Source organism: Denticeps clupeoides, unplaced genomic scaffold, assembly GCF_900700375.1.
Source record: "Denticeps clupeoides unplaced genomic scaffold, fDenClu1.1, whole genome shotgun sequence".
In the NCBI taxonomy this organism is placed as follows: domain Eukaryota; kingdom Metazoa; phylum Chordata; class Actinopteri; order Clupeiformes; family Denticipitidae; genus Denticeps; species Denticeps clupeoides.
Window position 1 is genome coordinate 63,116 of NW_021629717.1, and position 14,474 is coordinate 77,589.

Genomic DNA, 14,474 nt, shown 5'->3' on the forward strand with positions numbered 1-14,474 from the left:
CTCACATGTACACACACACACACACACACACTGATCAAACCACAGCAGAACCTGCATATAAAGCCATACGCGAAAAGGAGAAGATAAAGAACCTTTATTTACATTTTTTGCAAAAGATTTCATTGACAAATGTATTTATAATATGTACATATGCACAGATGTAACATTCTCAAAACATTGATGATATAGGAGCGAAGACTTGCCTTTAAACAATGTACAAGTCTTCCATACTTGTATTTACATTTCCCATCTTTTTCATGTAAAGTTGGAGAGAGAAGGTTGCTTTGCTGATGACATGTGAACAGCGGTTCGGCTTTCAGGATGCTACTGTACATTAAAGAAAAACTATTTTCCAGGACATGATCCACCAAACAAAGCTGCATAGAAGTTGTTCAGCAACCGTACAGCACCGGCGCTAATAAAGTGACTGCGAGGACCGACTTTAGATTTGGCCACATCACAGAATCTCAGTTCCAAACCAACGCATGAGAGGTCATTCCCCACTTTACCTCATAGAAAAAGCCAATGACATTTTTGGTGGATGTTGCTCATGACTGTAATCTGGTTAGAAAAATAAGGCAGAGTTCCAGTGGCATGCAGACCTACACAGGGTTGGAAAGAGCGGGGTTCAGACCATCGGACAGCATCTATTAATGCAGGCACTTCAAATAAAACAGGTTTAAAAGGCCATCATGACAGAATTGTGTGTGGGGGGGCATATACTTCCATTATCTTCAGGTTCGATTTGCCTGGTTCAGATGGGACTTCTCTCTTTTTCCTGTCAAATAATTTATTTTTCTACAATCACATAAAGATGCTTTTTAAATTAAATCTATCTACACTACTATATTCCTTGGAAACACCTATCCACCGAGTTAAGCAGCAGTAAAGAAGGCTGGACAGAACACAAACTCCACAACTTAAGGCCAGTAATCAACATAAACCGATGAATGGATTTGACTGAAGGCAGCGTGGGTGGAGATGGTTGTAGGCTGGTTTTCATCCTGAGAACATCAGGAAGAGGCTGATCGGTTTAACCTTTTCTCCTGAATCTGGGACAGGATGTCCACGGTGTCCTTCAGTAAAGCATCAAAGATGCCATCAGCCAGCTGCATCTTGACGTACAGCTCATCCTCATCATAGTTCACCCACTGGGACTCTTCTTCATGCAGCTCCTGCACCTACAGCAGCATCATCATCATACGAGTTTAATAAATCCTGCACATGACTGCTGTATTGCTCTGACCGCAATAAACGCAACAACGACAGCTTTCAGATGTTCCTTACCAAAATATGGTCAACTCTGTCTCGCTTCTTCCTGCCAAATTTCAGCATTTTTTGCCAGTCAGTTTTCTGGTTGTGCTCCTTCTTCAGCCCGTACAACTTGAGCACTTCAGCTGTAATAAATGACTAAAAAAGAAGGAAGTGAATTAGCCAGACGGATCTGCATTTACAATAAAAAAACTGAGCGTGAACATTACTCACCCGAACATTGCCAATGTCACCTGGGGATTTCATTCTATGGACGTAGGACGTGTTGACCCAACGGGGCTTTGCCCATTGGGGTTGTCCAGCATTTGGATCCTCAGCAAATATGTCTTTAATGACCTCCCAAGATAAGTCAAATACCGCCTAGAAAGAGGGTTCCATTAGTCAAAACGGATTAAAAAGAATTCTGGACATAGGACTGATAAGTCACCTGTTTGTAGCTTCGGCGGCACTGACTGTCCTGGTCCTCTCCCCTGGCATCCTCACCCAGGAAGGAGGCAGATGGTTGAGGTTTGGACCGTCCTTCCAGTGCTGCCACGCCCTGAGCCAGCCCACACGTCTCCCAGATCTCCTGGGTGGCGGCGTGCACCAGTTCCTCCACCTCAGGAAGCGTGTGAGGTACCACCATAGACTGCTCCTCAGGGGTGGACTTGGGCTGAAGGGGTAGCTCCGGCCTGGTTGGGATCTTCACCTGCTCCACCTCTGCCCCCATGACCCCTTCACGCCGCTGCAGCTGTTTCTGCTGCTCTTTCCGCGAACTGAGACCAAAGTCCTCGTCAAACCAGTCCTGCTCATCTCCCAGGACGTCCAGCAGCTCCCGGCTGAGCTCCAGCTCAGCTAGACGCTTTGCAAGCTCCTCCTGGCCGCTGGCTCCCAGCACTGGACTCTCCTGCCAGGCGACAGACACCCACCATTTTACCAACATTCACAGACGTCATGCGGTCTCTGAGAAAAGCGGCAGCGTTGTGCACGTAATATTGCAAAAGTCCTTATCAACACGAGGTAAAAATCAATGGTCCCTGACTGTGTAACCAGTTATTGTCTCACGCATCAATACGGTGGACCTGCTGGACCGTGGTGGAAACGTGACGGAAGCTTTTACTCACCACCCTGTTGCAATGCTGTGGAGAAGAAATCTCCTCTTTGTCCTCATCAAAGAAGGACGGAAAAGCATTCTTTGGAGTGAACGAGGACATCGGCCTCTTCTCTGTGAACCATTCATCATGGCTGAATATATCAGACTCGGACTGATTAGAAGCCAGTATCTTTTCTTCTTTTGTCTTTTTAATCTCCTGAAATTGCTTCACAGCATCCTTTACAAAGTTATTGACCAAGTTCTCTGCCAAGGCATTGAGGGTGACTTTCTCACCGGTGTCTTCTGCTTCATGCTTCTCATCAGTGAAGATCTCAACAGGTACGGTGTGCCTCTTATTATTGGCCAGAAGGTCATTTATGGCAGATGGTTTAGTTTCATCCAGAACATGTTTTTTGAAGACTGACTCACTGATGTCAGGAATATGGACCCCAGTGTTATGAGCAGGAGCATCTTCGATCTCCAGGATAATGTCCCTGCTTCTGAGATCATGGTTATCCTCTCTGCAGTAGTCATCGGTGCCATGCAGTTCCAGCTTCTCTCCATTTAATTCGCTTTGCTTATACAAGCCTGCCCCCTCCATGAGAAACCCGGTGTCAGATTTTTCTTCATTTAGATGATCATGGTCTTGAGCAAGTTCTTTGTGGAGGTCTTTCTTGGGCTCCTTCATTGGATGATCTTCAGAGAAAGAATCCTCATCTTCGGTGGTGTCCACATAAATCTCAATCTTCTCAGACAGATGAGAAACCTTGTCCGGTGGAGCAAATATGCCATGTCTGTCTTTGCATTTAAAGTACACAACTCCATCATAGGTACCATTGTTACTTCCTTCAGGCTTGTCAAGCTCCACACCCGCCCAGAACCCACTGGCAAAGTCTGTCCTCCCCTTAAACCTCAGAGTACCTGGCTGGACATTGCTCACCACCACTCGGTCCCCAATGCTAAAAGTGCCCATTTCGTCTCCTGTGGACGAGAGCAGCACATGAGCTGGAGAGACCACCTCTTCATCTGCAGACTGTCCTTCTGGGCTCCTGAGATCCAAAAGACCTCTTGAATGAGCACTGCCATTAACAGACTCCGTTTTTACACTGAACTCTTCATCAATGTCTTCCTCAGTGGTGTAAAATGGAGACTTGTTTCTTGACTCGTCTTGTAGCTCTGGAGGATATTGCGAGGTGGGTTTTGAGAACTTCATCTCATCTGATCCAATGGTGGATTCAAAATCTTCATTGTAGGCTTCTGCTGACTGAGCTGAGGTTTCATGTTTAGACTGGACCTCTTTGTCAGCGGACTCTGCAGCTTGGAATAAACGTTCTGGGATCATTTCCTTCATCATTTGCTCATCTTGAACTTCAGCTTGCATTGACAGGGGCTCAATGTTTTTATTATTCTGAATATCTGACCTGGTTTCAACGGAATGATCAGATTCAAGGGCAGCTTTCTCAGGCGTTACACAGTTTTCCACCTCTGAAGGCTGCAGACGAGCTTCTGCCATGGCCTCCAGGTTCAGCAGAGCGCCAGAGAGCTGATCTGACTGCCCACAGTCCAACTCCTCCATGACCTCTGACCTATGGCTGCTGATCAGTGAAACCTGCGCACTGGGTGGAGCCTCCATATCCTCTGCTGGCCTGGGTGACATCCGACTGTTCAGACCACTGGTGTGCTCCGGACTGCCAGAGACTGGGGTGGGGGTGACAGTGGGTGGGTCTTCATCCAAAGAAATCCCTTCCTGTATTGAGCTGTGTCCATATCCTGAGTGGTCACCTGCAAACAAACATCAGAATCATATTCAGGATAAAAAATAATAAACATCAGACAACATAATCATTATCTGACATACTGGTTGCTGCTGGCGACTCTGGAAGGACTTCCTCATGTTTGTCTAACTCTGCAGTTCTTCCAGGAGTCCAGGAATTGCTCTCAGGTCTAAGGAGGTAAGAGAAAACATCTGTGATAACTGTAATAACCTGCAATGGACCAGACTATGACTAGAAAAGTATTTATCTCATCATTTTTCTTCAATTCAGAGCAAACCCAAACATGAGTGAGAAATTAGTGTGGGTCTGTCCCGATGGTTTATAAAAAGCAGAAATATAAATGTGCAGTAGAGGTCCCTGTGGTCAAATGACATCAGGATGATTGACACCTAGCAATTCAATCAAACATTGACTGACTTTTTGTGTAATGTGCGCTCATCTTGCACAGTGCCATACTGGTACATGATCGTAAATTTGTGAAATGTATTTGATGTTTTCTTAAACTCATTATGTCACTTTGCACCTATATCTATTAACAGTTGTAGGACGATACATATTACACATTCACAAATTAAAACCATAAAAACCCATGAGGACTGACCTCTGAGAAGGTGCTGTTTGGATTTTAGACTTCTCTGATGCTGAAGTAGGAGTTTTAATTTGAGGTTTATTCCCTTCTGTGTTGTCTGGATCTTTGCTCAACTCAGCCTTTGTCTTCTGAATGAAGTTATTGTATGACTGAAATGGAGGAAAGATACATTTCAGACTCAATTCGAACAATGTAAGGGCATCATGGGAGATTTTTTTAACAGATCAACCTCCAGCTGTTTGAGCAGGCTGGCCTCCTGGGCCTTCAGTCTCTCCTTCTGACGCTTCTTTTGCTCCTTCTTCAATTGGTAGACCACAGACTTCCGCTTGCGCAGCTCCTCCTTAAGGGCTCGAATACGGCTCTCAATATCGCTCTGATCTGATGTTGGCTCTGAGATACAGGATCAGGACAAAATCTCAGGACACTTCATCTCTGCATCCATAGAATAACAATGAAAATTCATCAACTGAACACAGGACGAGGGCATGGTAATGTGAACAAGCGCCTCGCACAGATACAATGGCAAGAGTCACATTCAGCATCAAATTCTGCTGGCACAGTCACCTTCTCAACACCTCAAGGACAAAAAAAGGATTGTTCTCTCACCAGACTGTGTGGTTGAAGCAGGGTCTGTGTGGAAGTGCATCCTGCCTGCAGCGGTGGATTCACCACTGCTGCTTCTTCGGCTGCTATCCAGCTGTCTGGAAGTGCTGAGGCTTGCTCTGGCTGAGGAAGGCTACACACACACACACACACACACACACACAATATGGGCCTCAGAGGTGATGACAATTCACCAGCTCTTAATTTTAACTCATGGTACAAAGGAAAAAAAAGATTTCTCTTTCTAATTGAATGGGAAGGATTCAAGTCACATGATGAATCAAAGCAAAGCCAAGTGTGATCACAAGATTCCTGTGAAGCAGCTCACCGGTCTGCTGTCAGAGCGCTGATCCTGCACGAGGGAGGCTGGATCTGGATGCTGGCTAGCGCGGTGCTTGGCTGGGGTCTCAGCTGAAGCGCTTACCAGCCGCTCCGGCACTGAGAGGTCAGAGGTCACACTGGACATGGACAGCGCTACTGAACCCACATCTTCACCGCCAGATTCTGTGTGGGCACAAATAAGTTCATCTGAGGTTCAAACGCAGACAGACAGAGGGTCACGATGCCTGAAACATGTCCAGATTCTCATCTTTGATGACTGACTGTAATGGGTAGGTGTGGTGCTGAGCTCAGCCCTGCAGTCTCTGCACAGGACCCTTATAATGGTGTTCTGATGGAGGGCGGCAGCTATTCACCTCTTTGTACCAGGACCGGGTCAGAAGCCTCATTAGCAGTGGTGATGGTCTTCTCTCGGTCCCAGGCTGCAACTGCCTCCTTCTCCATCTGCCGCACCTCCAGCTCCTCAGCATCCAGGCGCTGCTTCCACTGCAGCAGCTCCTCAGCATGGTACCTGCGCTGCATTAACTGCTGCTCCCGCTTGGTCAGGAACCTGGGGTCCACCGAGAGAGACATTGAGAGACGTGCGGAAGAACAAAAGAGGTACAGAAGCTGTGAGGCAAGCAAAATGATCACCCAACACACAAGCAGGCAAACCCCTCAAACCTGAACCAAACATTTCATCTATACACACACTCAGACACCAAGACCATGCATCCTTCATCAGATCAACACACATGGTTGAGGACTGAAGTGTGATTCCATTGTGGATAAGTTGATTTCCCAGTCAGTCCTGCTCACAATGGAACCCAAGTGCACAAGGATAAGTGGGGTCATGCAGAGGGAGAAGCACCTTGAGCATATTTGAAGAGATTATTTCACCTGAGATTATGGAAGTATTTATCTGTCTGTTTGTGGTATCCACTGATGCTCTCTGACTGGATATTAAGTAAATGGGTCTGTCTTAAGTTCATACTGTATATCAGCAACTATGCTCTGTAGGGTTTAAACTTCTGGTCAGTCCACGCAGAAAATATGCTCACCCTTTCAAAACCTGACATTAAGAGGAAGTTTTAAACTGCATTTACTCAATGGAGTCAGAAAAAGGAGTGTGCATTTAAAACAGAAAGCACCTGCAATATATATTCATTATCAATCACAAGAAACCGTGATTTAATAAAAAGTCCTTCCAAGATATACTGCAGTCATTAACTAGATGAACTGCTCCAAATGATTAATCACAGCCAAGTAACAGATTCTATCCTGTGACCCAATGTGGCAAAGTTTAAATGGAGCTCAGGATCTGAAACAAACACCACATACAGACAAATATCACAGTTAAACTGCCCTTTTCACATGAGAGTGACCTTTGGCCTTCCGGCAGAGATTAAAATAATGACCACTCTAACCTGAGGTTAATTACCTTTCCATTACCATGGACCAGTTAACAATGAAATATTAGGCCACCTTTGGAGCGACACTGTAAAGCCAAATCTGGTCCGAGAACATGCCACAAGTCTGCCAGCCAAAAGACGCGTCTCATCTGAACATGATAGCGCGGACAACTGCCCAAGTACTGGCCCTGCGGCTATCTGGGCAACACCTCCAAACCGTAGTGATGGACCAAGAAGAGCATGCTCCATGGGACTAGGACACTGTACCTGACAAGCTGCTGGTAGATAAACAGCTGGAATTTCGGGTGGAGTTTGGGGAAACAGACACAGAGAGAAGCCCAGTGGTGGGCAGTAAAGACAGAGAAGAAACAGTGGACAGGTGAACAGTGTCTGTAACAAACAAAAAAGAAAACATAAAGTAGTAAAAGAGAGAGAGAATGAAGACGAATAAGAGAAACAGAAGGAGGGAGAGAGACAGAGAAGAAGTAAAAAAGCATGTTCATCAAGGTCAATGTTCTAATCCTGTTTCTGTCCTTGTCATAGTGGAAATTGCAGCAGCCATGTGTAAGCGTGTGGTTTAGAGTTCATTTTATTCTAAATAAAATTGTAACCTGAACCTTAAACTGGTGCCAAAATACATATTCACAAAAAAAAGATGAATAATAAACGTCAGCTATATTAGAAGGATGGCACTTTATTTAAAAGACAGAGAGGATAAAGACTCTGATTGTTTTAGTCATTTTAAATGCACAGCACAGCACACGGTGAAATGTGTCCTCTGTATTTAACCATCACCCTTGGTGAGCAGTGGGCACCATGACAGGCACCCGGGGAGCAGTGTGTGGGGACGGGACCTTCATCAAGGCGGTTCAGGATTCGAACCCACAACCTTCCGATTACGGGGCCGCTTCCTCAACCGCTAGGCCACCACAGGCCCAATTCTGCTTCCAGAATGGGATATTTCCAGGAATGAAATCAAACACGTTAAGAAACCGCATATGTGAACTGATTCAAAAGTTGTAGTGCTGACTGAGCCATAATGAATTATTATTAAGTTAGTAAGTTAGACTGACTTTCTGCTTCCTGTTATGAAATATAAATACACAGCTCTGACTGAAACCACAAGATGTGTCTCTGAACCCCTTGCTGCAGACTGAGAATTGTGCACTAAAAATGACACACTGACGTGTGAGCAAATGTCCCCTGTCTTCTATGGGCGGGAGGCTTCTACACTTGCCACCCATCTGAATATCTGAGCCTGCTTTGAAGCCCTCTTACACGGGGCCTTCACACTTTGGAAGGTGGCAACCTCAGGCAATGATGGTAGTAGCCTAGTGTGGAACACACTTGTCTAAGGAGCCAGAATATCATTACTACCATTATGTCCCCGAACGAGTGTCCCTCAGTGTCTCCAGGGGGGGACCGTGCCTGTTACTACTGATTGTAAGGGCGCCTGATAAATGCCGTAAAAATGTAAATGTTTAGTTTTTCTGCTCATTGGAGAAAATTTAAAGCTGCTTTCAGACCAAAAGTTTTTCGAAACTTTCTAAATGTTGTGTTGTAGATCACTGGACAGCTTTTCCTCCATTCCCGCTTCGTGTGTGTGTGTTTTGAAGTCGCAAAAAGAAAACTTTGATTTTGATTGGTTGTGCAAAAATGTGTCACGAGCGCAGCAGATCAGGCAGCCGCAGTTACTACCAGCACTACTTTTTAACAAAAATCTTTATGTCTCCGCCAGAAAATCCCCAATCAACGTCATTCTTCATCCGTCTTCCCACCCCCACCACATAGGAAAGGCACAGATTCTGTTCTGACATCAGCATATACTGGACTTCATTGTCTATAACTCTTAACAAATCTATGACCTGCTTTTATTGATTACAATATTGATAAAAATAGTCACAATTATAATTTTGGCCATAATTGTGCAGCCATATCTATGCAAAAGACTTATTCATTCCTCTGAGCCCACCACAAGCATGGTGCTAAATAAACCAGGTCCATGGAGTGCAGTCTACATGGAGCATGCTGGCGGTCACACCGAGAACAGAAGGGGGTTAAGGCCATGCTGCGACACTTCAAACGGACTTCACGGCAATTCTAATTATTTAGTACATGTTAATAATTTGAATGTACATGTGAATCCTGTATATACATTCTAATTGCTGACCATAATAAATCAACTATTTTTGTGCTTCTTAGGTTAGGTCCCACATTTCCAAGACAAATGATTAATATGTAATTAATGTGAGGCAGGGAGGGGTTTAGAATGTTGTTTATGAGTTTGTACTGGATGAAGAAAACAGACAAGAACAGAAGGGTCTAAATACGGGGTGCTTACTTTTCATCCATCTGGCTGCGCATTTTGCGAAGCTTTTCCATGATGCTGCTTGTCTCGCTGCCCGACATTGAGACTGGCGAGGGACTACGGGAGTCTGCATCAGTCACTGTTACGCTAGGCGGAACGGTCACATCCGCTGCTTCAGAAACAGGTGACTCCTGCAGCAAAAGTCAAAGGTCACAATGCATGTGAACTTTTTACATAATTCATGTCAAACGTTTTACTTCCTTTCTTTATCTAAGATGATTGCTTAGATGCTGCTGGGCTGGTATTGGTTGGTATGAACTTACCAGGTGGTGGTCACCAGCACTCTTCAGTTTCTCTTTCAGTTTGAGAGTAGAGTGGCGCATCCTCTCAATCTCTTTTTGCTGCTTAAGCAGCAACTGCCTCTCTCTGCGTGCTGCCCTGTGAGCCTCCTGCAGACGCTTGATCTCAGCCTATAGCCAGAACACAGGCACCATTAATTACCTGGTTACATGCACAACTGTGTACAGATATAAAGAACAGAGTCTCATAATCCCTCTCATGTTGCAATGTTACCTGCTCCTGCTGCAGCTTTAGTAGTAATCCCCGCTGCTTCTTCCGAAGGGGTGGCATCTTGTCATCTTCTCCTTTATCACGGAGTTGCCTACAGGGAAACAGGACAGTGGAGTGAGTGGATGAGTTGGTGCATGGATGGATGGATGGATGGATGAGTGGGTGCATGGATGGATGGCTGGATGGATGAGTGGGTGGATGGATGGATGCATGGATGGATGCATGGATGAGTGGGTGGATGGATGGATGCATGGATGGATGGATGAGTGGGTGCATGCATGGATGGATGGATGGATGAGTGGGTGCATGCATGGATGGATGGATGGATGAGTGGGTGCATGCATGGATGGATGGATGGATGAGTGGGTGCATGCATGGATGGATGATGATGGGTGCATGCATGCATGCATGGATGGATGGATGGATGAGTGGGTGCATGCATGGATGGATGGATGGATGAGTGGGTGCATGCATGGATGGATGGATGGATGAGTGGGTGCATGCATGGATGGATGGATGGATGAGTGGGTGCATGCATGGATGGATGGATGGATGAGTGGGTGCATGCATGGATGGATGGATGGATGAGTGGGTGCGTGGATGGATGGATGAGTGGGTGCATGGATGGATGGATGAGTGGGTGCATGGATGGATGGATGGATGAGTGGGTGCATGGATGGATGGATGGATGAGTGGGTGCATGGATGGATGGATGGATGGATGAGTGGGTGCATGGATGGATGGATGGATGAGTGGGTGCATGGATGGATGGATGGATGAGTGGGGTGCATGGATGGATGGATGGATGAGTGGGTGCATGGATGGATGGATGGATGAGTGGGTGCATGGATGGATGGATGAGTGGGTGCATGGATGGATGGATGGATGAGTGGGTGCATGGATGGATGGATGGATGAGTGGGTGCATGGATGGATGGATGGATGAGTGGGTGCATGGATGGATGGATGGATGAGTGGGTGCATGGATGGATGGATGGATGAGTGGGTGCATGGATGGATGGATGGATGAGTGGGTGCATGGATGGATGGATGAGTGGGTGCATGGATGGATGGATGGGTGGGTGCATGGATGGACGAGTGGGGTGGGTGGGTGCATGGATGGACGAGTGGGGTGGGTGGGTGCATGGACGGACAGACGAGTGGAGTGGGTGGGTGCATGGACGGACAGACGAGTGGAGTGGGTGGGTGGATGGACGGACGGACGAGTGGGGTGGGTGGGTGTTTGGACGGACGGACGAGTGGGGTGGGTGGGTGGGTGGATGGACGGACGGACGAGTGGGGTGGGTGGGTGGGTGGATGGACGAGTGGGGTGGGTGGGTGGGTGACGGACGAGGGGTGGGTGGACGGACGAGTGGGGTGGGTGGGTGGATAGGTCGATTTATGAGTGGCCTGCCTCTTCTGGTGCTCCAGCCAGGCGAGCTCAGCCCTGGTCTTCTCTCTCAGTGCTCTCTCTCTGAGCTTCAGCAAGGAGCTCTGATGCTGTGCCCGCACCTCTTCCTCCTGCATGTACTGTCGCACCATCGCCATGGTGAACTCTGAGAAGCTGTTCTGTCCACCAGAGAAGGGCCCACTGCCCTCCTGCTGTTGCTGCCTCTGAGAGAGACAGTGAGACTGACAGGGTATGGAGTGAGTACATGCACATGACACTTCATGGTAATATTGCCAAAATATCTTTCGCATTCTGTGACTACATGCAATTGTTCCTGCGCCAAACCCGATCACCTAATACATCAGACTGTCAATTAAGAATCCAAAAATATGCATATTCAAGGGGTATTTTGGGGGTCTCAAGGAATCAGGTTGATTGAAAGCTAAAAAGCTGCAAAATATATCTCCATGTTTGGGCAATGCTGTAATCACCTATACACACCATGTCAATTTTATTTCTTAACTCAAATTGTGTCTCAAAGATAAATCTACCTTGTGATTTTTAAATCCTACACTTGTGGGGTTTTCATATCTAAGCTTGAATAGTTTTGGTATTGTTCTATATTTCAGTTGCTTTGTACAGACCTAGAATACGCACTATAGGAGACAGTGGCTAAAGGAAAGTGCAGATGACGTATTGCACACAGACATGTACCTGAGCTTGACAGACAGAATGGGGTGTAGCCATTACCTTGGGCATGTCCTGGGGAACTGACTGCTCGGGGCTCATTTCCTCATCAGACTCTTCATGGGGTGCTTGTTTCTTTTCCAGAGAACACCGGCGGTGTGACTCTGAAGGCAATAGGGAGCGGAAGGAGCGCTCCTCAATTTCATCCTCAGTCATGGACTCATCAAACTTCAGTGAGTACTCTGTGACTGCAGACATGCTGTCTGCTGGGTGGTAGGTAGGGTGAAATGATGAGGACAGAAGCTTGTTTTCGGCAGTCAGTATATATAACCCCAAGAACCAATCATATTACCTTTCTCATCTGGAAGTGAGTGCAGAGCATCACTAGGAATGGACTTATCTGCAACAGTATCTTCTGGGCTGCCGCTAGCACTCTTCCTCATGGCTGAAATCTTCTCCCTTGGCAGGGAGGCGTTCAGGTGAGCACTTCCTCCGCCACTGTGTACAGAAAACCATACGAAAAAAGCCTAAACCTCTGGTTTCGCAGCAAAATGTCTATTAAATAACCCTGACACTGCATGAATTGTGAAAACGTTCAGTGAAGTTCTACCTGATGGTAGGCAGGGAGTTAGAGTTGCTGTCTTGGGGTGGAGATGGCAGTTCAGCTTCTGTTCTGTTAGTTCTGGAAGGTGCTGGAATACTTGATATTTGTGAGCAAGCCAACTCTGTCATCTGCGGACATGCACAGTAAATAACCACATATTCAAAAGGCAGGACTGCTAAAATAGTTTTTGACACGGCCCTATTGAATTGTTCACCTTGTTTCATCAGAAGCTCTTAAGAGCAGCTGGAGCTAGTGCTGGTGCACTGGGCCAATTTTAGGAATGCAGTGTAAAACGGCAGTAAAGTTTAATAACTAGTTACCTCTTTAATGTGGCGTGCATCCTTGTCAGTGTAGGGGACAGGCTCCATCTGGTGGCTAAACTTCTTACTGATATCTTGCAAGCCGCCCACAATTCCCTGCTGTGAGGACACCACACGTTAAATAATAAACATCTTCACAGTTTACATCATTTTATGTTCCACACACATGTTCATGTCTAGTGTAATTACTGACAAAATTGACTACAAAGTTTACGCTTTTTCGCTCTCATTCTCAGCCTTTAAGTAAATGAAATGTTTTTAAATGAATTTAAATGTTTATGATTTTTTAATGTAGAATCATAAACCTGTTTAAATGTTCAATATTGCTGATGCGCTGTGAGTGTTGTGCTGCAGTTCCTGAAGTGCAGGATGAAATTCATCTGCTGATTCCTAACCTGTCACTGCACATATCTGTTTAAACAAGTGCAAATAGCAAGAAAAGTTCTATAAAACTGGATGTTCACGTTTTGTCTTCCAGCTGAATGTACCCGTGCTGCAGCTTGTCTGGTTTCCTCCAGCTGCCTGGAAGCTTCCAAGGCTTCCTGCTCAGCCTTCACCTTCAGAAGATGCAGGTCACGCTCGTGTCTCTGCTGCTGGGCCTGAAGAAAGAGAATAAGTCAAACATACAAATAAAAGGAAGAAATTGAGAAGAAATCTGACAGTGAGGACTGTCTGGGCTCCTATAAAACCAATGGTACTAGCTAGGTGGCATTTAGACACCGGGACTACATGGTTTTTTGTCATTTCTGACAGTAGTGATGTCGACTCTATCCTTGAAGAAAATATTTTTGGTAAAGCAGGACAAGCCATGAATGTACTGATTTGAACTGGCCACCTTGAGCAGGCTGGCAAGAGACACGCTCTCCTGCTGTGCCAGAGAGACGCCACGCACACGCTCCACATCATCCAGCTGATGCATTGACACCTCCAACGCGTCTAGAAAGCTCAGTGACACCTGCATGCGTTGCTGCAGCACGCCTGGACCATACTGCAGGTCTCCTGAGAGACAACCAGCACAGACTCAAATCATTGTGGTTTTAACAGAATACAACAGTTAAACATTTCAGCACATATTGCACATTTAAGGTATTCATACACTCTTCACAACACAGATACTGATTCTAGGTTCAAATCAACTAAAAAGAAGACATGTAGAACAACTCATAATGCACTAAAGAGAGGTGTGCAGCAAGATAAACCCCACCTGCAGACTTAGGTCCTAATCTGGGGGTGGGACTAATAGGATGAGGTGAGGTCTTTCTTCTAGAGCCAGTGGAAGTGACATGTAGGCTACCCGGTGAGACTGGTGTGGCTCCACTGTCCAAAACTTTGGGAGAAACAGACTGAGGGGGAGATCCATCAAAATGAGCAGGGCTTCTGGGAGAGGTCTTTCTGTCTCCCCCAATAGTGCTAGAAAAAACATGTAGGAGATATTAAAATAATAATTATTAATAATGTGCAAACATAAAACATTTGCCAGGTCAATTCTGCAGACAACCAGACTGGTTGTCCCCTGTGGTGACCCCTAATGGGAGAACCTGAGGGAAGAAGACAT

At 46.1% G+C, this 14,474-nt stretch overlaps 1 protein-coding gene across 5 annotated transcripts in view; it reads right to left on the reverse strand.

Moving 5' to 3' along the window:
- Positions 1-77: 77 nt before the first annotated feature.
- Positions 78-14,474, reverse strand: part of LOC114772548 (centrosome-associated protein 350-like) — a 38,518-nt gene continuing 24,121 nt past the window's right edge. For 3 of the 5 annotated variants that reach the window (XM_028965419.1, XM_028965421.1, XM_028965418.1), the window contains exons 17-39: positions 14,124-14,329; positions 13,755-13,918; positions 13,408-13,518; positions 12,920-13,018; positions 12,606-12,727; positions 12,348-12,493; positions 12,059-12,261; positions 11,333-11,550; positions 9,923-10,010; positions 9,673-9,819; positions 9,383-9,540; positions 7,309-7,431; positions 6,007-6,200; positions 5,640-5,815; positions 5,315-5,444; positions 4,938-5,098; positions 4,721-4,857; positions 4,203-4,288; positions 2,376-4,126; positions 1,700-2,158; positions 1,486-1,632; positions 1,288-1,410; positions 78-1,181 (exon numbers count right to left, since the gene is read on the reverse strand). In XM_028965419.1, coding sequence (XP_028821252.1) covers positions 1,014-1,181; positions 1,288-1,410; positions 1,486-1,632; positions 1,700-2,158; positions 2,376-4,126; positions 4,203-4,288; positions 4,721-4,857; positions 4,938-5,098; positions 5,315-5,444; positions 5,640-5,815; positions 6,007-6,200; positions 7,309-7,431; positions 9,383-9,540; positions 9,673-9,819; positions 9,923-10,010; positions 11,333-11,550; positions 12,059-12,261; positions 12,348-12,493; positions 12,606-12,727; positions 12,920-13,018; positions 13,408-13,518; positions 13,755-13,918; positions 14,124-14,329 — 5,317 coding nt within the window. In that variant the 3' untranslated portion in view covers positions 78-1,013. The remainder of the gene's footprint in view (positions 1,182-1,287; positions 1,411-1,485; positions 1,633-1,699; positions 2,159-2,375; positions 4,127-4,202; positions 4,289-4,720; positions 4,858-4,937; positions 5,099-5,314; positions 5,445-5,639; positions 5,816-6,006; positions 6,201-7,308; positions 7,432-9,382; positions 9,541-9,672; positions 9,820-9,922; positions 10,011-11,332; positions 11,551-12,058; positions 12,262-12,347; positions 12,494-12,605; positions 12,728-12,919; positions 13,019-13,407; positions 13,519-13,754; positions 13,919-14,123; positions 14,330-14,474) is intronic. The other 2 variants (XM_028965420.1, XM_028965422.1) reach the window with 2 other exon arrangements.